This window comes from Protopterus annectens, chromosome 14.part0 (assembly GCF_019279795.1).
Source record: "Protopterus annectens isolate FY-2018-M chromosome 14.part0, PAN1.0, whole genome shotgun sequence".
NCBI lineage: Eukaryota > Metazoa > Chordata > Ceratodontiformes > Protopteridae > Protopterus > Protopterus annectens.
In genome coordinates this window covers 826210704-826226701 of record NC_056748.1, presented here as the reverse complement: position 1 = coordinate 826226701, position 15998 = coordinate 826210704, and the positions used below count along the sequence as shown (strand labels likewise).

The 15998-nt window shown below is 44.5% G+C and overlaps 1 protein-coding gene across 1 annotated transcript in view; it reads right to left on the bottom strand.

Annotated features, from left to right (window-relative positions):
• TM9SF3 (transmembrane 9 superfamily member 3) overlaps nucleotides 1-15998 on the bottom strand; it is a 1446273-nt gene that overhangs the window by 1091841 nt on the left and 338434 nt on the right. The window contains exon 5 of the mRNA XM_044056575.1: nucleotides 10072-10149. Coding sequence (XP_043912510.1) covers nucleotides 10072-10149 — 78 coding nt within the window. The remainder of the gene's footprint in view (nucleotides 1-10071; nucleotides 10150-15998) is intronic.

Below are 15998 nucleotides of genomic sequence, written 5' to 3'. Positions count from 1 at the left end.
TTTTGCTTTAACATGATCAGGCAGAGTCTGTTCCTTTAACCAAGCATGCCTTCTAATGACAGAGCCTGTTACAGCGGCCCTGCAAGAGGCCTCCAGTGAATCATAACCACATTGCAAAGTATGTTTTCCCACTTGTTCAGCTGCATGCAATAAATCCTGCAATTCCTTGTTCTCAGCGCATTCAGAATTTGTCAACATTATCTGTTTTAACAGAGACATTAAATATTGCTGATATTTAAGCATATGAAACTGACAATTTAAAGCCCTTACAGCCAAGGTAGCAGAAGTGTAAACTTTTTTCCTCCATCTGTCCAGTGCCCTAGAATCTCTATCTGAGGGGACAGGGTTTTTGGCAGTAGCAGCCTTGACCCCTTTGGGACCCTGTGAAATAGTTTCTGGGTCAGCAGCAGGGTTTTTATATAGAAATTTATGAGAATCCGGAACCCTGTAGTATCTCTCTGGCTTACCAGGTGCAGGTGGTAAAGAGTCAGGAGACAGGCCGGACTCTGAAAATACATCATCTACAATGTCTAGAACAGGAGGAATAGCAAGAGGTCTGTGCTGAGGTAGTAAAAGATAGTCTCTGAGCCTTTTCTTAGAATCTGAATAATCTTGGCTCTCCTAGTGGAAATGCTCCCTCATGGTATGTGTAGGTCTGAAAACACCCTCAGAAGCCAATGCCTGCTCAGCGGCTCCGGACCCATCTGAGGGATTAGTTTCCGAAGGCCCATTACCTTGAGTTTCCAGAGGCCTAGCTGTCTCCACGTGGGAGTCGGAGGCGGCCTGTGGCTCTGAGGTAGCGAGTGTCAGGGGCTGCGAAAGCGCCTCACTGAGAACCAGCGACTGGCCTAGAAGAGGTTTCATCGTCAGTTTTGGACCTCGGATGCCTGTCCTTTTCTTTTTCCTTGCGTTTTTTATGAACTCCGGTCGTCAGCTGTTCTGATGGCATTATGTAGTTAAACCTTCGGCCAAAGTAATGAAAAGCAAAATCGTACCAACGCTTAATAGTGCGTTGGTTAAATCTAGCACAAAACCAACAACTAGCAACGTCATAGTCAGGGCCTAGGCAAGGAATACAGTAAGAGTGAAAATCCTTATGAGGTATTTGCTTCCCACAAGAAATATAACTAACTTTTTCTGACATCGGTCTGGAGCAAGAAAAAAGTTTCCCCAACAGGGTACTTAGCTTTATAGAAGACTTCGGATCTGAAATTCAATTTCGAAAATCTCAGGAGTCGGCCGACCGGCACTTGTGAACTGCTTTTGCTTCGGGCACCGCGCAGCAAGAAAGACCAAAGAAAATGGCGTTGGCTGCATCTTTTATACCCCTGGCACACTGACGTCAGGGAAGAGGCAACAGCAACCGACGCCGGTCCAAGCACAAAATCGCTTCCATTTATCAGCATAAAGTTTTCTAGTACTAGGCCTTCTGGCTTCCAAAATAACATCCATTACAGATTTACTGAGAGGTGTGGTTTGAATAGTTAGTTGATTAGCCATGCTGCAAGATTCAGAGTTTGGAGCAGAGTGTGCAGAATTTGATAGTTCTGCTGAGATAGTAGATGAGGTATTTGATGCAAGTACCATGGAGGAAGATGTGACATGTTCCTTGGAAGCGGGTACCAGTGCTGGCGAGGCCTCTTCGGAGCAATTAGGATCGTTTTTGTTTTTTCCTGTCTGACTTTTAGTAAGACCTTGGAGAGAAGAGGCAGAGGGGGAAAGGCACAGACTGACAGTTTTTTCCAGCTGAAGGATAGAGCATCTACTTTCCATGCTTTTCTGTGATGAGCTCTTGTGCAGAATTTGTCCAACTGATAATTTTGGGGAGAGGCAAATTGATCTATGTCTGGGCTCCCCCATTTCTGTGTTAAGACGCTGACGATTTGTGGATCCAGTTTCCATTCATGCGGGTCCATAAGATTTCTACTTAGGTCGTCTGCCAGAGTATTTTGCTTTCCTGGGCGGAATTGAGCTTTGAGATGGTTTTAATAAGTCAAGACTGCGTTCCACAAGGCCATGGCTAGTCTGCAAAGGGGGTAGGAATGTGTACCCCCCCCCCGCTTGTTTATGTACCACATAACTGTGGTGTTGTCCGTCTTTATCAGTAGTTGTCCAGGATGAAGCAAGTCCTTGAAGGCTGTCAGACCATTCTGAACAGCTAGCATTTCTTTCTGGTTGATATGCAGATGCATTTGGTTTGGGCTCCATTTGTCCTGAATGCATCTCCCTGCCAGGTGGGCCCCACAAACATAGTCTGATTTGTCTGTAGTTAGGGTTTGGGTGGCAGGGGGTAGAGTGAATGACAGTTCCTTGTTTTGGTGACATGTCTCTGCCCACCAAAGAAACTCCTGTTGTAGGCAGGGAATGAGAGGAATTATTGTTACTAGGCTGTGACAATGTTGACTCCATAAACATTTTAGGTACCATTGAAGTTTCCTCATATACAGTCTCGCATATGGAATTAGTAGAATGCAAGATGCCATGAACCCCAAAGCCTGCAGAATTTGTCTTGCAGATAACTGGGTTCTTGTTGCCATTTGTTTGAAGTATGCTGTCAGTTGCCTTTGTTTGTCTGGCATGAGGTAAGCCATCTGGGCAGTTGTATTCAAGCTTACACCCAGGAATGTAATTATTTGAGAGGGTACCAGTTGTGAATTCTTTTCATTTATGGTGTACTCTAGGCATGCTAGAAGCATTTTTACAAACGCCAGATGTTGAAGAAGAGTGTCCTTGTCCTCTGCTTGAATGAGACAATCGTCCAGGTAAGGATAAATTTGAATGCTTCTTTGTCTGCAGAATGCAATTAAAGGTGCCAGGCACTTCGTAAAGACCCTGCGTGCAGCAGATAAGCCAAAGGGCAGTGCAGAGAATTGGTAATGCAAAAAACCTGCTTTGAAGCGGAGGTATCTTCTGCATGATTCCCTTATTGGGATATGCAGGTATGCCTCTTTTAAGTCTAGAGTTACTAACCAAGCATTCTTGCCTAGCATAGGCAGTAGCTGTTGTAAAGTCAGCATTTTGAATTTTGGAATGTCCAGGAACGTGTTCAGAATCGATAAGTCCAGTATTGGGCGCCATGAATGGTCTTTTCTGGGTACCAGGAAAAGTCTTGAATAAAAACCTTGTCCTTTTTCCTTTTCTGGTACTGGTTGAATAGCCACCATATCCATGAGGGACATGACTTGTTTCTGGGCCTCTGCCCACTAATTTTGTGGCAGATCTGGCCATCCCTTTGGAACTGGCAAAGTATGGAAATGAAATCTGTACTCCTGGGATACTATGTTTAATATCCACTTGTCCTGGGTAATTAACTGCCAATTTTGAGCATGAAGTTTTAGTTTTCCCCCCAAGGGGGCTGCCAAAAGATAAGTGCTTGGTGATGGTAGAGGAAAGTCATTGAGACTGCTTACTGTAGGGTTATGCTTTGTTTCCTCCAGATTTGGAGGTGGAGGCACCCCATTGCTTTGACCTGTAAGAAACCTGTGATTGATATCTGGAGCCTTTTGAGCGCCTGGATTTGCCCTGATTGGCTCTGTTGGACACAGGAAATGACCAATTTTTAGTAGGCCAGTGCCTACTGAACCTGGGTGGCTGCACGTGCAAGAAATCTTTTACAGTTTGCATAGATTTAGCGTTGTCTTCCACTTTCTTTAAAACCTCTTCTGCCTTATTACCAGAGTATCATGCTGCAAAGGGGCATCCAACAATTTAGCTTTAACATGATCAGGCAGATTTTGCTCCTTGAGCCAGGCATGCCTTCTAATCACAGATCCAGTAACGGCGGCCCTACAAGAGGCCTCCAAGGAATCAAAACCACATTGCAAAGTATGCTTTCCAACCTGTTCTGCTGAATGCAATAAATCCTGTAACTTTTTCCACACAATCAGAAATCAACATCATTTTCTGTTTCAGTAAGCCCATAAAATGCTGTTGATATTTAAACATATGAAACTGGCAGTTTAAAGCCCCGATTGCCATGGTTGCAGACGTATAAACCTTCTTACCCCATCTATCCAGCGCCCTGGAATCTCTATCAGAAGGGGTAGGATTTTTGGCTGTAGAAGCCTTTACAACCTTGGGACCCTGAGAGAGAGAGTCTCAGGATCAGCAGTAGGATTTTTGAAAAGAAATTTGTGGGAGTCAGGAACCCTGTAATATCTGTCTGGCTTACTAGGAGCCGTAGGCAGGGAATCAGGAGCCATGCTTGATTCCGAGAACACATCATCAGCAATGTCTAATACAAGAGGTATTGCCCAAAGGCCTATGCTGAGGAAGAAGAAGAAAATCCCCAAGTCTCTTTTTTGATTCAGAGAAGTCCTGACTCTCCCAGTGAAAATGTTCCCTTAAAGTATGCAAAGTCTCTCCAAAAGAGTAATCCTCAGGAGGAGATGCAGATGGGATGGATTCCTCTGTATCAGAATCCTCATAGGGTGGAATAGAAAATTCCTGATCAGAAGAGGAATCAGAAGAAATGGAAACCTGATCTGAAGATTCATAATCAGTGCCCTGCCTAGGCCTCTTAGCGGGGGATGGGGAGTTGGGAACCCCTGATCAAGGTAATTAAATCCTCAGCCATTTTGATCATCTGTTATTTAGGCATAGGGGCCTGAGCACGTGGCTCATGTCTCGGTTTTTTAGACACAGAAGTTGTTTTTGACCTTGTTTTTTGTTGCTGGCGTCGGTTTAATATAAAAATGTTGAGGTCTGAAAACACCCTCAGAAGCCAGTGCCTGCTCAGCGGCTCTGGACCCATCTGAGGGAGGACATCCGTGGGTTCAATACTCTGAGAATCTTGCAGCATACCGGACTCCGAATGGGTCTTGGTAGAGGCCTGTGACTCAAAAGTAGCGGGTATTAGGGGCTGCGGAAGTGCCTCACTGAGTACCGGCGAACCAGCGACTGCCTTAGTCGGTTTTGGACCTTGACGGTCTGTCTGTCTTTTTCTTTGCGTTTTTTGTGCACTCCTGTAGTCAGATTGCTAACAGACGACATTTCAGGATAGTTAAATCTTGAACCAAACTATTTAGAAGCAAAAATAAACCGACGCGTAATAGTTTGTTTGTCTTTTTGGCTTTTCCCGGTTAGGGGTCGCCACAGTGGAAATTCGGTGCGCTGATTGGCAGTAGAGTTTTTTATGGTGCCGAGTTGCCAGCCCGACGCCCAACCTTCAGCATAGGCACGCCCATTCACGCACGTCTTTCGGAAGCCACTCGACTGCGGGGAGGACATGCAGAGTACACAAAGAAGGCACTCCAGCCATGAATCGAACAGGAGAACCTCTTGCTGTGAGGCAACAACGCTACCGCTGTACCACTGTGACTTCCCGTTGGTTAAATTTAGCACAAAACCGACAGCAAGGCACGTTGTGATCAGGGCCTAGGCAAGGAATACAGTACAAATGAAAATCCTTACGAGGTATTTGCTTCCCACAAGTAATGCAATTATTAACTTTTACTGACATCGGTAAGGAGCAAGAAAAAGTTTCCCCAATGGGGTACTTAGCTTAAGTTTGAAGACTTCGGTTCTGAAACTCTAATACGAAAATTTCAGGAGTCTGCCGACCGGCACTTGCTAACTGCTTCTGCTTCGGGCACCCTGCGTCAAGAAAGACTGAATAAAATGGCGTCGGCTGCATGTTTTATACCCCTGATGACCTGACGTCATAGAAGAGGAGACTGCAACCGACGCAGGGCCCAAGACTTTGTTATTCAGGCCGACTGAGGGCAACCTGCCAGCAGATTGCCCAAATGTAATGACTGCAACAGTGATACACGAAGAACATCTAGAGTACATTAGTAATGTTGTTTTTACTGATTCTTAATTTTTTATTGATTTATGACTGACACTGGGAATGAGCCTGGTCATGTGACTTAGGGAGGCTTATTTAAACAAGCTGTTTATCTTTGCACTGTATCTGATGATATTTGAGTAGTACCTCAGATGAAAAGCGCTCAATAAAAATGGATTTTGATAGCAAGATAATCACTTTGCCATTTCAAGTTATTTGGTTTTTAGTTTGTTCTTTTTGGTTTTATCCTCATATAATACCTTGCATGGGGCACTAGAGTTATGGAAGCAGCCATAGATCCCAGGAGTTGTAATACCAATCCTGCTGGCAGGGGGAAGGAAGAGAAAGGATGTGAGATGCTTGACTCTGTAAAGTGTTTACTTGCTTTTGCGGTAAGCTTGCGATTTGGGTCATCATATCCAGATAAGCACCAATAAATTCAGGAAATGTCTAGGTGACAGCTAAGACTTGGTGTAGTGCAGTGTGATACCCAGCAGAAAACAGAGTTGAAGCAAGTATTTAATGACCCAAATCAAAAGAGGCTTGGTGGGAGCAGAGGGGATCCAGTAATTGAGGTATGGAAACACCTGGAATCCTAGCAGTCTTGAGTGAGCTGCAACCAATGCCATGCATTTGAACACCCTGGTGGTGTATCGAGGCCAAAGGGCAAGGCTCTGAATTGGTAATGACCGGTTCCCAGATAGAATCTAAGAGATCGCCTGTCTACTATGATGTGACAGTACACATCCTGGAGATCTACTCAAGCACATCCAATCGTCCTTGCGCAACAGCAGTAGAATAACTGAATTGTTGAACTTGGAGCGTATGACATGCTGGTTTAAACTGCTGAGATCCAAGATGGGTCTCATACCCCCTTTTTTCTTCGGCGCCAAAAAGAACCTTGAGTAAGTTCCGAATCCTTGATGGTCTGGACGGACCATCTGAATGACTCTTTTGACCAGCAGTTTTTCTATTTCTGCAGCTGCTGCTTTCCTCTGACTGGGTGGAACGTTTGAAAGTTTTGTAGATTGAATGGGGAGCTGAAGGGAAAAGAGTATGTAATAATCTCTGGAAATGAATCCTCTACACCCAAGGGCCTGCACTGAACAGAAAAGGCTCCGCTTTGCGATTTTTGATTGGCTCATATACCAGTATACGAGCCAATCCAAAATCACAAAGCATCTCTCAAGCAACCAGAAACTATACTTAACCGGCATCTACCAATCCCCACGGGTGCTGGTTAAGTGAGAGTTTACTGTATGTATACACACACACACACACACATATATATATATATATATATATATATATATATATATATATATACACATGCACACATATATATATATATATATATATATATATATACACACACACACACACACACACACACACACACATATATATATATATATATATATATATATATATATATACACACACACACACATATATATACATATATATATGTGTGTGTGTGTGTGTGTGTGCTCATGCAAAAAAAATGGAAAGGAAGGACAAGAAAAGGTTAGAATGTTAATAAAATATTTGCCGAAAAACACTTACCCTTTTCCACTAATGCCTGAGCTACAGTAGACCACGTCCACATGAAGAGGCAAATGAGATCTGAGGTAGTTCTAGCTAAACAGGAGGACTATGGGTAAAGGGAGGAGGCTGGGCTATGGAGACAAATCTTTAGAAGTGGCTGAAGTTGGATCAGAGACCCATCGTTTGAGGAATGGAGAAAAAATGCAACAGCAGATTGCACAGCTTTGGAAGTCACTATTTTTTTTTCTCTATCAGCATCACACTTAATTTTTAGAATACAAGAACTCAAAGTAGTGTCTGTCAACCCATTATCAACTAAAAATTCAGCAAGTACACAACATTTTTCCAGGAAACAAAGCAAGGCTAAATGGCCTAAAATTTCTTAGATCTTCCCAAGAGCGCCCAGCCCTTGTACACTTGTCTCTTTAGCCACCATTAAGTTTTCTAGCATTGCCTCCACCACAAAGGAAAGACTATACAACCTTAGCAATCACTTCTGACAAAATTCGCAGGGCAGAAACTTCTTCTGCCATGTATACGTTGTTAGAAATATGTGAAATCCAGAGTCCACTTTCTACTCCCTGCTAACATATACTTACTCACTCTTCCCATGTTGGCACTCCAGGTTTCCACTGTTGTGCTAGACCACATGAAGAAAGCGTTTAGCAGCTATACATAATTCAGCACTTATTCACACTTCTGTTCAAATACTCAGCAAATGCCAGCCCTAGCGGTCACACTAGCAACTTTCTAGTTGATTTATACAAAAAACAAATTGTACCCAGCAGTAATCTATAATAAATATGTCATGCTATAATATACAGATAGTATTCCAAGTATTTGTTTTATCGTATTACACTATAACAAATACATTGAAAACTAATTATAACTCACACTAAACAATAAATCAATAAATACAATAAGATCAAGCACTTTCTACCACAAATGGCTTCAAAAAGAAGATTTCCCTACCACTTAGCTTCGACACGGTTTTTTTTTTTTTTTTTTTTTTTTTTTTTTACTAGAGTCTAATGTTATCATGTGTATGTTGTGTAATCGTACATATTTAACTTTTCTCCCCAAGCCTCCACTAAAAAGGGTTGTGCCTTCTCTCACTACTCTAGTAAACAAATGCTAACTAAATTAAAATAAACAAATAAATAAAAAATAAAAAAAATAACTCTCTCTCTCTTTCTCCACTACAAAGAGTAGCTCACAAAAACAATCTAAGGATACAGTACCTTAAAAACACAGTCTCAACTTGCCACTTCTCTTCCATTATCTTAGCCCAATGTCTGCTTAGATCTTTTCAGCAAAAGAGATAAAAGTGTGCAACTTTCAATCCAACCGACTTCCCCATTAAATACAAACGAGCTCTACCCACAAGACTTCTGCAATCTCCTCCTCTATTCCTGTCTCAAATCTATCCTCCTAGCAAACAAATCTCCTAGGAAAAGTTATTTCCTCTACATTACAGAAAAGGAAGGTAATAATGGAGATCTCATCACAGAGGGTTTTTCCATCAAGAGTAATGGAAACATCACCATAGAACAATTAACTAACAAGAGATCATCAATGAGTATCTAAGTTCTAAATGCTTGAACACAACTGGCTGCAATCAGCTCTTTGTGCAAATACAGCAGTATTGACTTGAGCATAGAGGTGGCAACATTTATGTGAGGTAACTGTGTGCTTTAATGGGGAGCTTCACTTTTCCCCACTGTTACGCAAACACTGAATTAGTCAAGTTCAGGAGTTCTTAACTACTGCAAAAATAATTAGGAGGTTGGGGGTGGGGTGTAACAACGAATGTGTGGTCAGTCAGCTGTGATCCCAGAACAGTACTACAATGGATTCCATGTTGGTCATTCAAAAGGGAAGCTCCACAGCGCAACTCATGTTAACCACATCACTTAAGCAACTTCAAAGAATGATAAGGGCAATGTATCCCTGATACACTGATGATGTGCCCCGATCCATCTTTACAACAAAATCACAATAGCCTGATTAATTTTCATTCACTGCATCCCTCAAAGGAAATCAGCACACCTATGCAATCGCAAGTAAAGACAAACGCACAAAAAAAATGTAATATTTCAATCCCGAAAAGGTAATTTAACATCGGAAACTGTCAAACACCAGAAAACTATCCATGCCAAGGTTACTACTAAGGCATTACAAAACACAGCTTAATTAAACAGCACAACGATTCTTTAGAAAGTACAAAAGTAAAAAGAAAAGTTGTCTTATCAAGGAAGTTCATCTATTTAAAAAAACATAATATATAAAAAGCAATACACACAGGGGAATTGAAATTGTAAACTTCTGAGTGAATTGAAAGTGCCATGGATGCTTTTCATGTCCTTGTTATTCATGCTATCATACAAAGTCTTCTAATTCAGCTATATAGTTATGATCAGACACTTCAGGGGATTACATAAACAATGCTTCAAGTCATAGCTATCCAGCTAACAATGATTCTGTAAAGTCAAAGGCATGATTCATCTAATTCTTGAATGGTTGCACCCATGTTTGAGTGCTACCAACTGCCAATTAAACGGTTCCAAATTGTACACAAAGAACTGGCTTTGGGTACTCTGGGGGAACAAGTTCCAACATTCATCAAGATACACACTACATTAGAAATACAGGACAGGCTCAGAAGCAACCTAAATGCAAAACAAGTAAACCAATTCAGCCTTTAAAACCTGTATACGTTGAAGACAAATGCTTACCCTGTGCTGAAAAAATGATGGATCTAGGTATTTATCAAATCTGTCTTCAAACTTCACATCGGACTTCTTCCATTTCACCTAGAGAAACAAGGGCAGTACTTATTTTACTTAGACTTGTGGATCCAGGTAAACACTGATTCAAGTGGACCAATTTCAGGTTCCGTCCAAATCTGAACACACAGTACAATGACAAAAAGAAAACTTGTAAAAATAGAAGTTATGTTCTTACCATAACGTTCCATGTTAGTTGTCTTCTTCTCGCCTTCTTTCTTGCTGGATGGGTTCGGAGCCGACCTCGGCTCCGACTCGGCCACTCTAAAAGCTCGAGAGTTGGTTCCACCGGCTCGAGGCTCCCCTTATATCCCACAATGCTAGGCGGTATTACCTCAGATCTCGTTTGTAAGCTAGGCCCAGCCACAAAGTAACTCCAGAACCACTGGAAAAAGGGGAAAAACCCACCTCTATAAAAAGGAAGGGAAGAATGTGACCTGAAACCTGATGAAAGGCATATATGCAAGTATAGCATATACCTATATACAATAGAGGTGGTAGAAAAAGAGGTCACAATCAAACTCCTCTAGGTCTGTCCAGGCTAGGGGAAGGAGGGGGGCAGAAAGAAGGCGAGAAGAAGACAACTAACATGGAACGTTATGGTAAGAACATAACTTCTATATGTTAAGTTGTCCATCTCGCCTTCATTCTTGCTGGATGGGACCGCGTCCCTAGCACCTTGTCCCGGGTGGCCTATCAGAACAGACTCTTGAGAACAGTGGAACCAAAATTAGCTCTATGTCTAGAAGCTAAATCCAACTTATAATGAGAAATGAAAGTGTGAGGAGTAGCCCAAGTAGCCGCTGCACAAATGGTGTCAATAGGCAGCCTGTCTTGGAAGGCTATAGAAGTAGCCAAAGCTCTGGTGGAGTGGGCCTTAGGCTTGTTAGGCAGCTTTTGGTGTCTAATTTCATAAGCAAAAGAAATCAGAGATGTTAGCCATCTGGAGAGTGATACCTTCGAAACTGAAAGTCCCTTTCTGCCTTCTGCATAAGAGACAAACAACTGGTCAGTTTTCCTGATCTGTTTGGTTCTATCCAAATAATACCTTAACTGACGATGAACATCTAGCCAATGCAATTTTTGTTCAGACCTGTTAGAATAGTTAGGAAAAAACACAGGGAGGTCAATGCTTTGATTTAGGTTAGACGCAGAGGCTACTTTAGGTAAAAAGGATGGATTGGTACATAAGGACACCCTGTCTTTATGAAACAAAAGATATGGTGGTCGACTGCTGAGTGCATGAAGTTCTGAGACCCTTCTAGCTGAAGTAATGGCTACCAGAAAGAGAGTCTTCCAGGATAGCAATTTCAATGAACAGGAAGCTGCAGGTTCGAAAGGGGGGAGAATCAAAGATGTGAGAACTAAATTAAGGTCCCAAGAAGGAGGAGGATTTCTTATAGGAGGTCTGAGAAGAAAAACTCCCTTCAAAAAAGCTTTGCAAAGCTTATGAGACATGATGGCAGAATCTGAAATGCCCACATGAAAGTTAGAAATAGCTGCCAATTGAACTTTAAGAGTAGAAGGAGATGAACCTGCATGGAAGAGTTCAGCTAGAAATTCAAGGACTATTTGGATGGAAGCAGTGAAAGGATCTATGTCCCTTCCTTGAGCCCAATAGGTGAAACGTTTCCACTTACAAGATAAATCTTCCTAGTGGAAGATTTATGGGAAGCTATCAAAATATCTCGAACAGAGTGAGATATTTGAGGAAGCCTGGCTAAGGTTGGAATTGGAGGAACCAAGCAGTGAGGTTCAGAGAGGGGAGGGAGCGATGTAACTGACCCGATTGATGGATCAAAAGATCTGGAACTAGGTCCAGATGCCAAGGTTGCTCCAACAGAAATTGATGTAGAAAGGGGAACCAAACCTGTCGAGGCCAGTAAGGAGCAATGAGGATCAATGAGGCCTTCTGAGCGATAGCTTTCTGTATCACTTGAGAGATTAGTGGGAAGGGAGGAAATGCATACAGAAATCCCCGGGGCCAAACTTGGACTAGAGCGTCTCTGCTGGGCTGACCTGGTAACGGGAATAGGGTGAAATAATCTCTGCACTTGCTGTTTTGAGGAGTAGCAAAAAGGTTGCAGCAAGGCTGACCCCACTTGAGAAAAATTTTCTCCAGAATAGACTCTTTCAGAGACCACTCGTGAGGCATGAGGATAGCTCTGCTCAACTTGTCCGCGATTAGATTGGACTTCCCGGGGATGTGCGTTGCTATCAGAAAACACTGAGAAGAAATCGCCCATTGCCACAGTCTGAGTGCTTCTCGACATAGGGGATAGGACCTGGTTCCGCCTTGTTTGTTGATATACCACACTACAGACATATTGTCCGTCTGGATTGCTATCGTTCCCAAGGGAAGAGAGTCTTGAAGGGCTTGCAACGCTAAAAGCACTGCTCTCATCTCTAGAACATTTATATGCAAGTGGCATTCGTCTGGTTGCCATATGCCCTGGACTGTTCTGCCCTGATAATGCCCCCCCACCCGATCAGGGAGGCGTCCGTTGTCAGAGTAGCAACCGGAGGGGAAGGAACAAAGGGTCTTCCCAGGGAGAGCTGAAAGGAAGACATCCACCAAAGAAGATGATTCTTGCATGCTTGCGTAATCATAATGGTGTGGGACATCGGAAGTTGTTGGTATGACCATTGTGTGAAGAGCATCCATTGAAGGATTCTCATGTGGAATCTGGCTAATAAAAGTAGAGGGATAGCAGCCGCCATGATCCCCAGTACTTTCAGAACTAATCTGGCTTTGACTCTGTTGCTGTGGAAGAGAAGGGAGACCAGTTTGCGTATGTCTGCTATTCTTTGGTCTGTTAGTCTCGCAGACATGTTGACTGTGTCTAGATTTGTGCCTATGAAGGTAATAGCACGACAAGGCGACAAAACAGACTTTTCGCAATTTATTGATATGCCTAACTTTTGACAAATGCGAAAGGTGTAGTCTCTGGCCATCAGAAGAAGATGCTTGGTAGGAGCTGTGAGGAGCCAGTCGTCCAAATATGGAAACACCTGGAATCCTTGACGTCTCAGGTGAGAAGCTACCACTGCCATGCATTTGGTAAACACGGCGGGGCAGTGGTGAGACCAAAGGGCAGGGCTCTGAATTGAAAGTGACTGGTTCCCAGCCGGAAGCGGAGAAATCTCCTGGAGCATCTGTTCATTTTTATATGATAGTACGCATCCTGGAGGTCTATAGAGCACATCCAGTTTTCCTTTCCCAAAAGGGGTAGGATGGATTGTAGCGTGACCATCCGAAATCTTGTTTTCTTGACCGACTTGTTCAAGATACTGAGATCCACAATGGGTCTCCAGTCCCCTGTTTTCTTTGGAACCAAAAAGAATTTGGAGTAGATTCCGGATCCTTGCTGGTCTGCTGGCACTGGCTGAATGGCTCTTTTTGCAAGCAACTTTGAAATTTCCAACGCTGCTTGATCCCTTTGAGCGGGTGGAACATCTGGAAGGGATTTATTGATTGATTTGGAATACGAAAGAACGGAATGGAATAGCCTTCGGAAATGATGGACTGTACCCACTTGTCTTGAGTTAGGGATTGCCAGGCTTCTGGGTACAGTGACAATCTTCCCCCGACTGCCTCCGAAGGTGGACAGTCGGGCAACACCTCAGGGATGCTGGAAGGGCTTATCGGAAAAGGTTTCTCGATTGCCCTGGTTCTGCGGACCCCCCCCCTGCCTCTAGGGCGACGTCTACCATTATTGTTCCCCCCTCTGCCTCTGGAGGGGAACCGACTCTGTGCGTCAGGCAAAGTCCCTTGAGATTGTTTGCGGAACCACATTTTCCCACCTTTCTGGCCTTTGGGGTAAGGCCTAGAAGGAGTAGAAAAACGGACTCCGACGGCAGAAAGAGTTTTGCCATCTGTCTCGCACCTCGTCAAGGTTTCTTTCACTTGAGGACCAAAGAGAGATGATCCATCAAACGGGGAATTAGTGAAAGACGTTTTAAAAGGTCATAAAATTGCATAGCCGCATCCAGGCATGCCGGCGTAAGGCAACACCTGTCCCTGCGGCTCTGCTCGCTCCATCAGCCGCATATGAAAGGAGGCGCATGGAGGAGTTAGCTATAGAATTTAGGGTAGCCAGCTGAGTGTTCATCTTGTCCTGAAAACCCGCAGCTGTAGGATCCTTCAACATGTCACTCGCTTCCTTGATCAAATCTCGTTGAAGACGAGTGAAATGGCATAGGTAGTTCAGCGAACGCATAGCAAAGGTCGCTGACGAAAACATCCGCTTCCCGTACCTGTCCATAGACCTAGATTCCTTGTTAGGAGGATGGACAGGCACCGAAGGATCAGCTAGTTCCTTCTTAGTGGCAGCAGCTACCACCATAGCATCCACAGAAACTCCCTTGGTCAAAAATTGTTTATCTGTTGGTGCTGTGATAAACTTTGAAGGTCTCCTGGGGGTGGGGTCCACTGAGTCAGGAGCCGTCCAAGCCTTTTTTGCTATCACCTGCATGAGGGGGTCAAAGTGGGGGGGACACCCAGGAGGTGGAAGGGCGAGAGCCAAACGCCTCAAGATACACAGATTCATCCTCCGAAGGGTTAAGGGCTGGCCAATTTCCCCTCTGTTTCAGGATTTCTAGAATGTCTGCAAATGAGACATCTTCAGAAGGGGAACGGGGGGAACCCTCGGAATCCTCTAAATCTGTGTCAGAGGTGACAGACTCAGGTGAGTCTATGTGCTTCCTCTTACACTTTCTCTTCCTAGGGGGCTCCCCTGCCAATTCAGGAGAGGCCTCGGAAGAGGATGAGATCCCCACAGGGGATTCTTGAGGAGCTGGCTCTCTGCGGTCTGGGATGAGGGAGTGAGTAGACATAACCTGAGGCACCGAAGAGGGAGGGGCGGACGGAGCCGACTGTGGAGTTGAACAAGGTTCCAACACACTCCGCATGACCTCGAACGCACCCCTGTCAGGCAGAGCCAGAGGTCCCCGCTCCGAAAAGCTGAGAACCCCCCTCGGCACCGACAGTGATGGCTCCGAGACCGATGTCGGAGCCGAACTCACCAGCGCTGAGGCACCGAGAGGGAAAGCGGGGTCGGACAAGGGTCCGATGCCACTCACCCCCTCGGAGCCGACGAGGGAAGTCCGGCGCCGAGATTCTTCCAAGGAAGAAATCGGAGCCGACGACGGAGCCGAAGACAATTGTATCGGCTCCGACGCTACCACAGTCTCGGTTCAGCGCCCGGCCCGAGCTCAAAGAGTCGGAGGAGGAACATTTTGAGGGACAGGGTCAAGCATTGACTGATGAGTCGGGCTCTGAAGCATTTGGGCCAGTGCCTCGGACTTAAGAAGTCGACTCACTACCCTCTGAAGGTCATGATCCGAAAGCCTCGATGACCTAGAGGAGTGAGATCTATGGCTCCGTTCAGACAGCAAGGGAGATGCTGGAGCCGAATGAACGGAGCCAAGGGACGGTGACCTAGACCTTTTTCTAGATGTCGGCTCCGATGGTCTGATCGGAGCCGACACAGGAATTTCCAATGCCTCGGCTCCAGCCGTAGCCGAGGAAACCACAGAAGCTGCAGTCTGAGACTCATCGGCTCCAGCCGGAGCCGATGTAGCAGGAGGTTTCGAAGCCTTAGGCCTCGACTCAGAAGCTGGAGTCGAGGACCTAGAAGCCTTAGAGGGTTTGCCCGAAGTAGCAGTAAGGGAACCCTCAGGCTTAAGCAAACCTCTTAAAATGAGTTTATTTTTTCTTTCCTGCAGGACTCTAGGGCTGAAGCCATGGCATACAGCACAAGAGTCCTGCAGGTGTAAAGGTCCCAGGCAGTACACACAAGAAGTGTGACCGTCTGTCAGAGACATTTTCTGACAGCACGAGTCACACTTCTTGAAGCCTGAGACCTTCGAGTCCT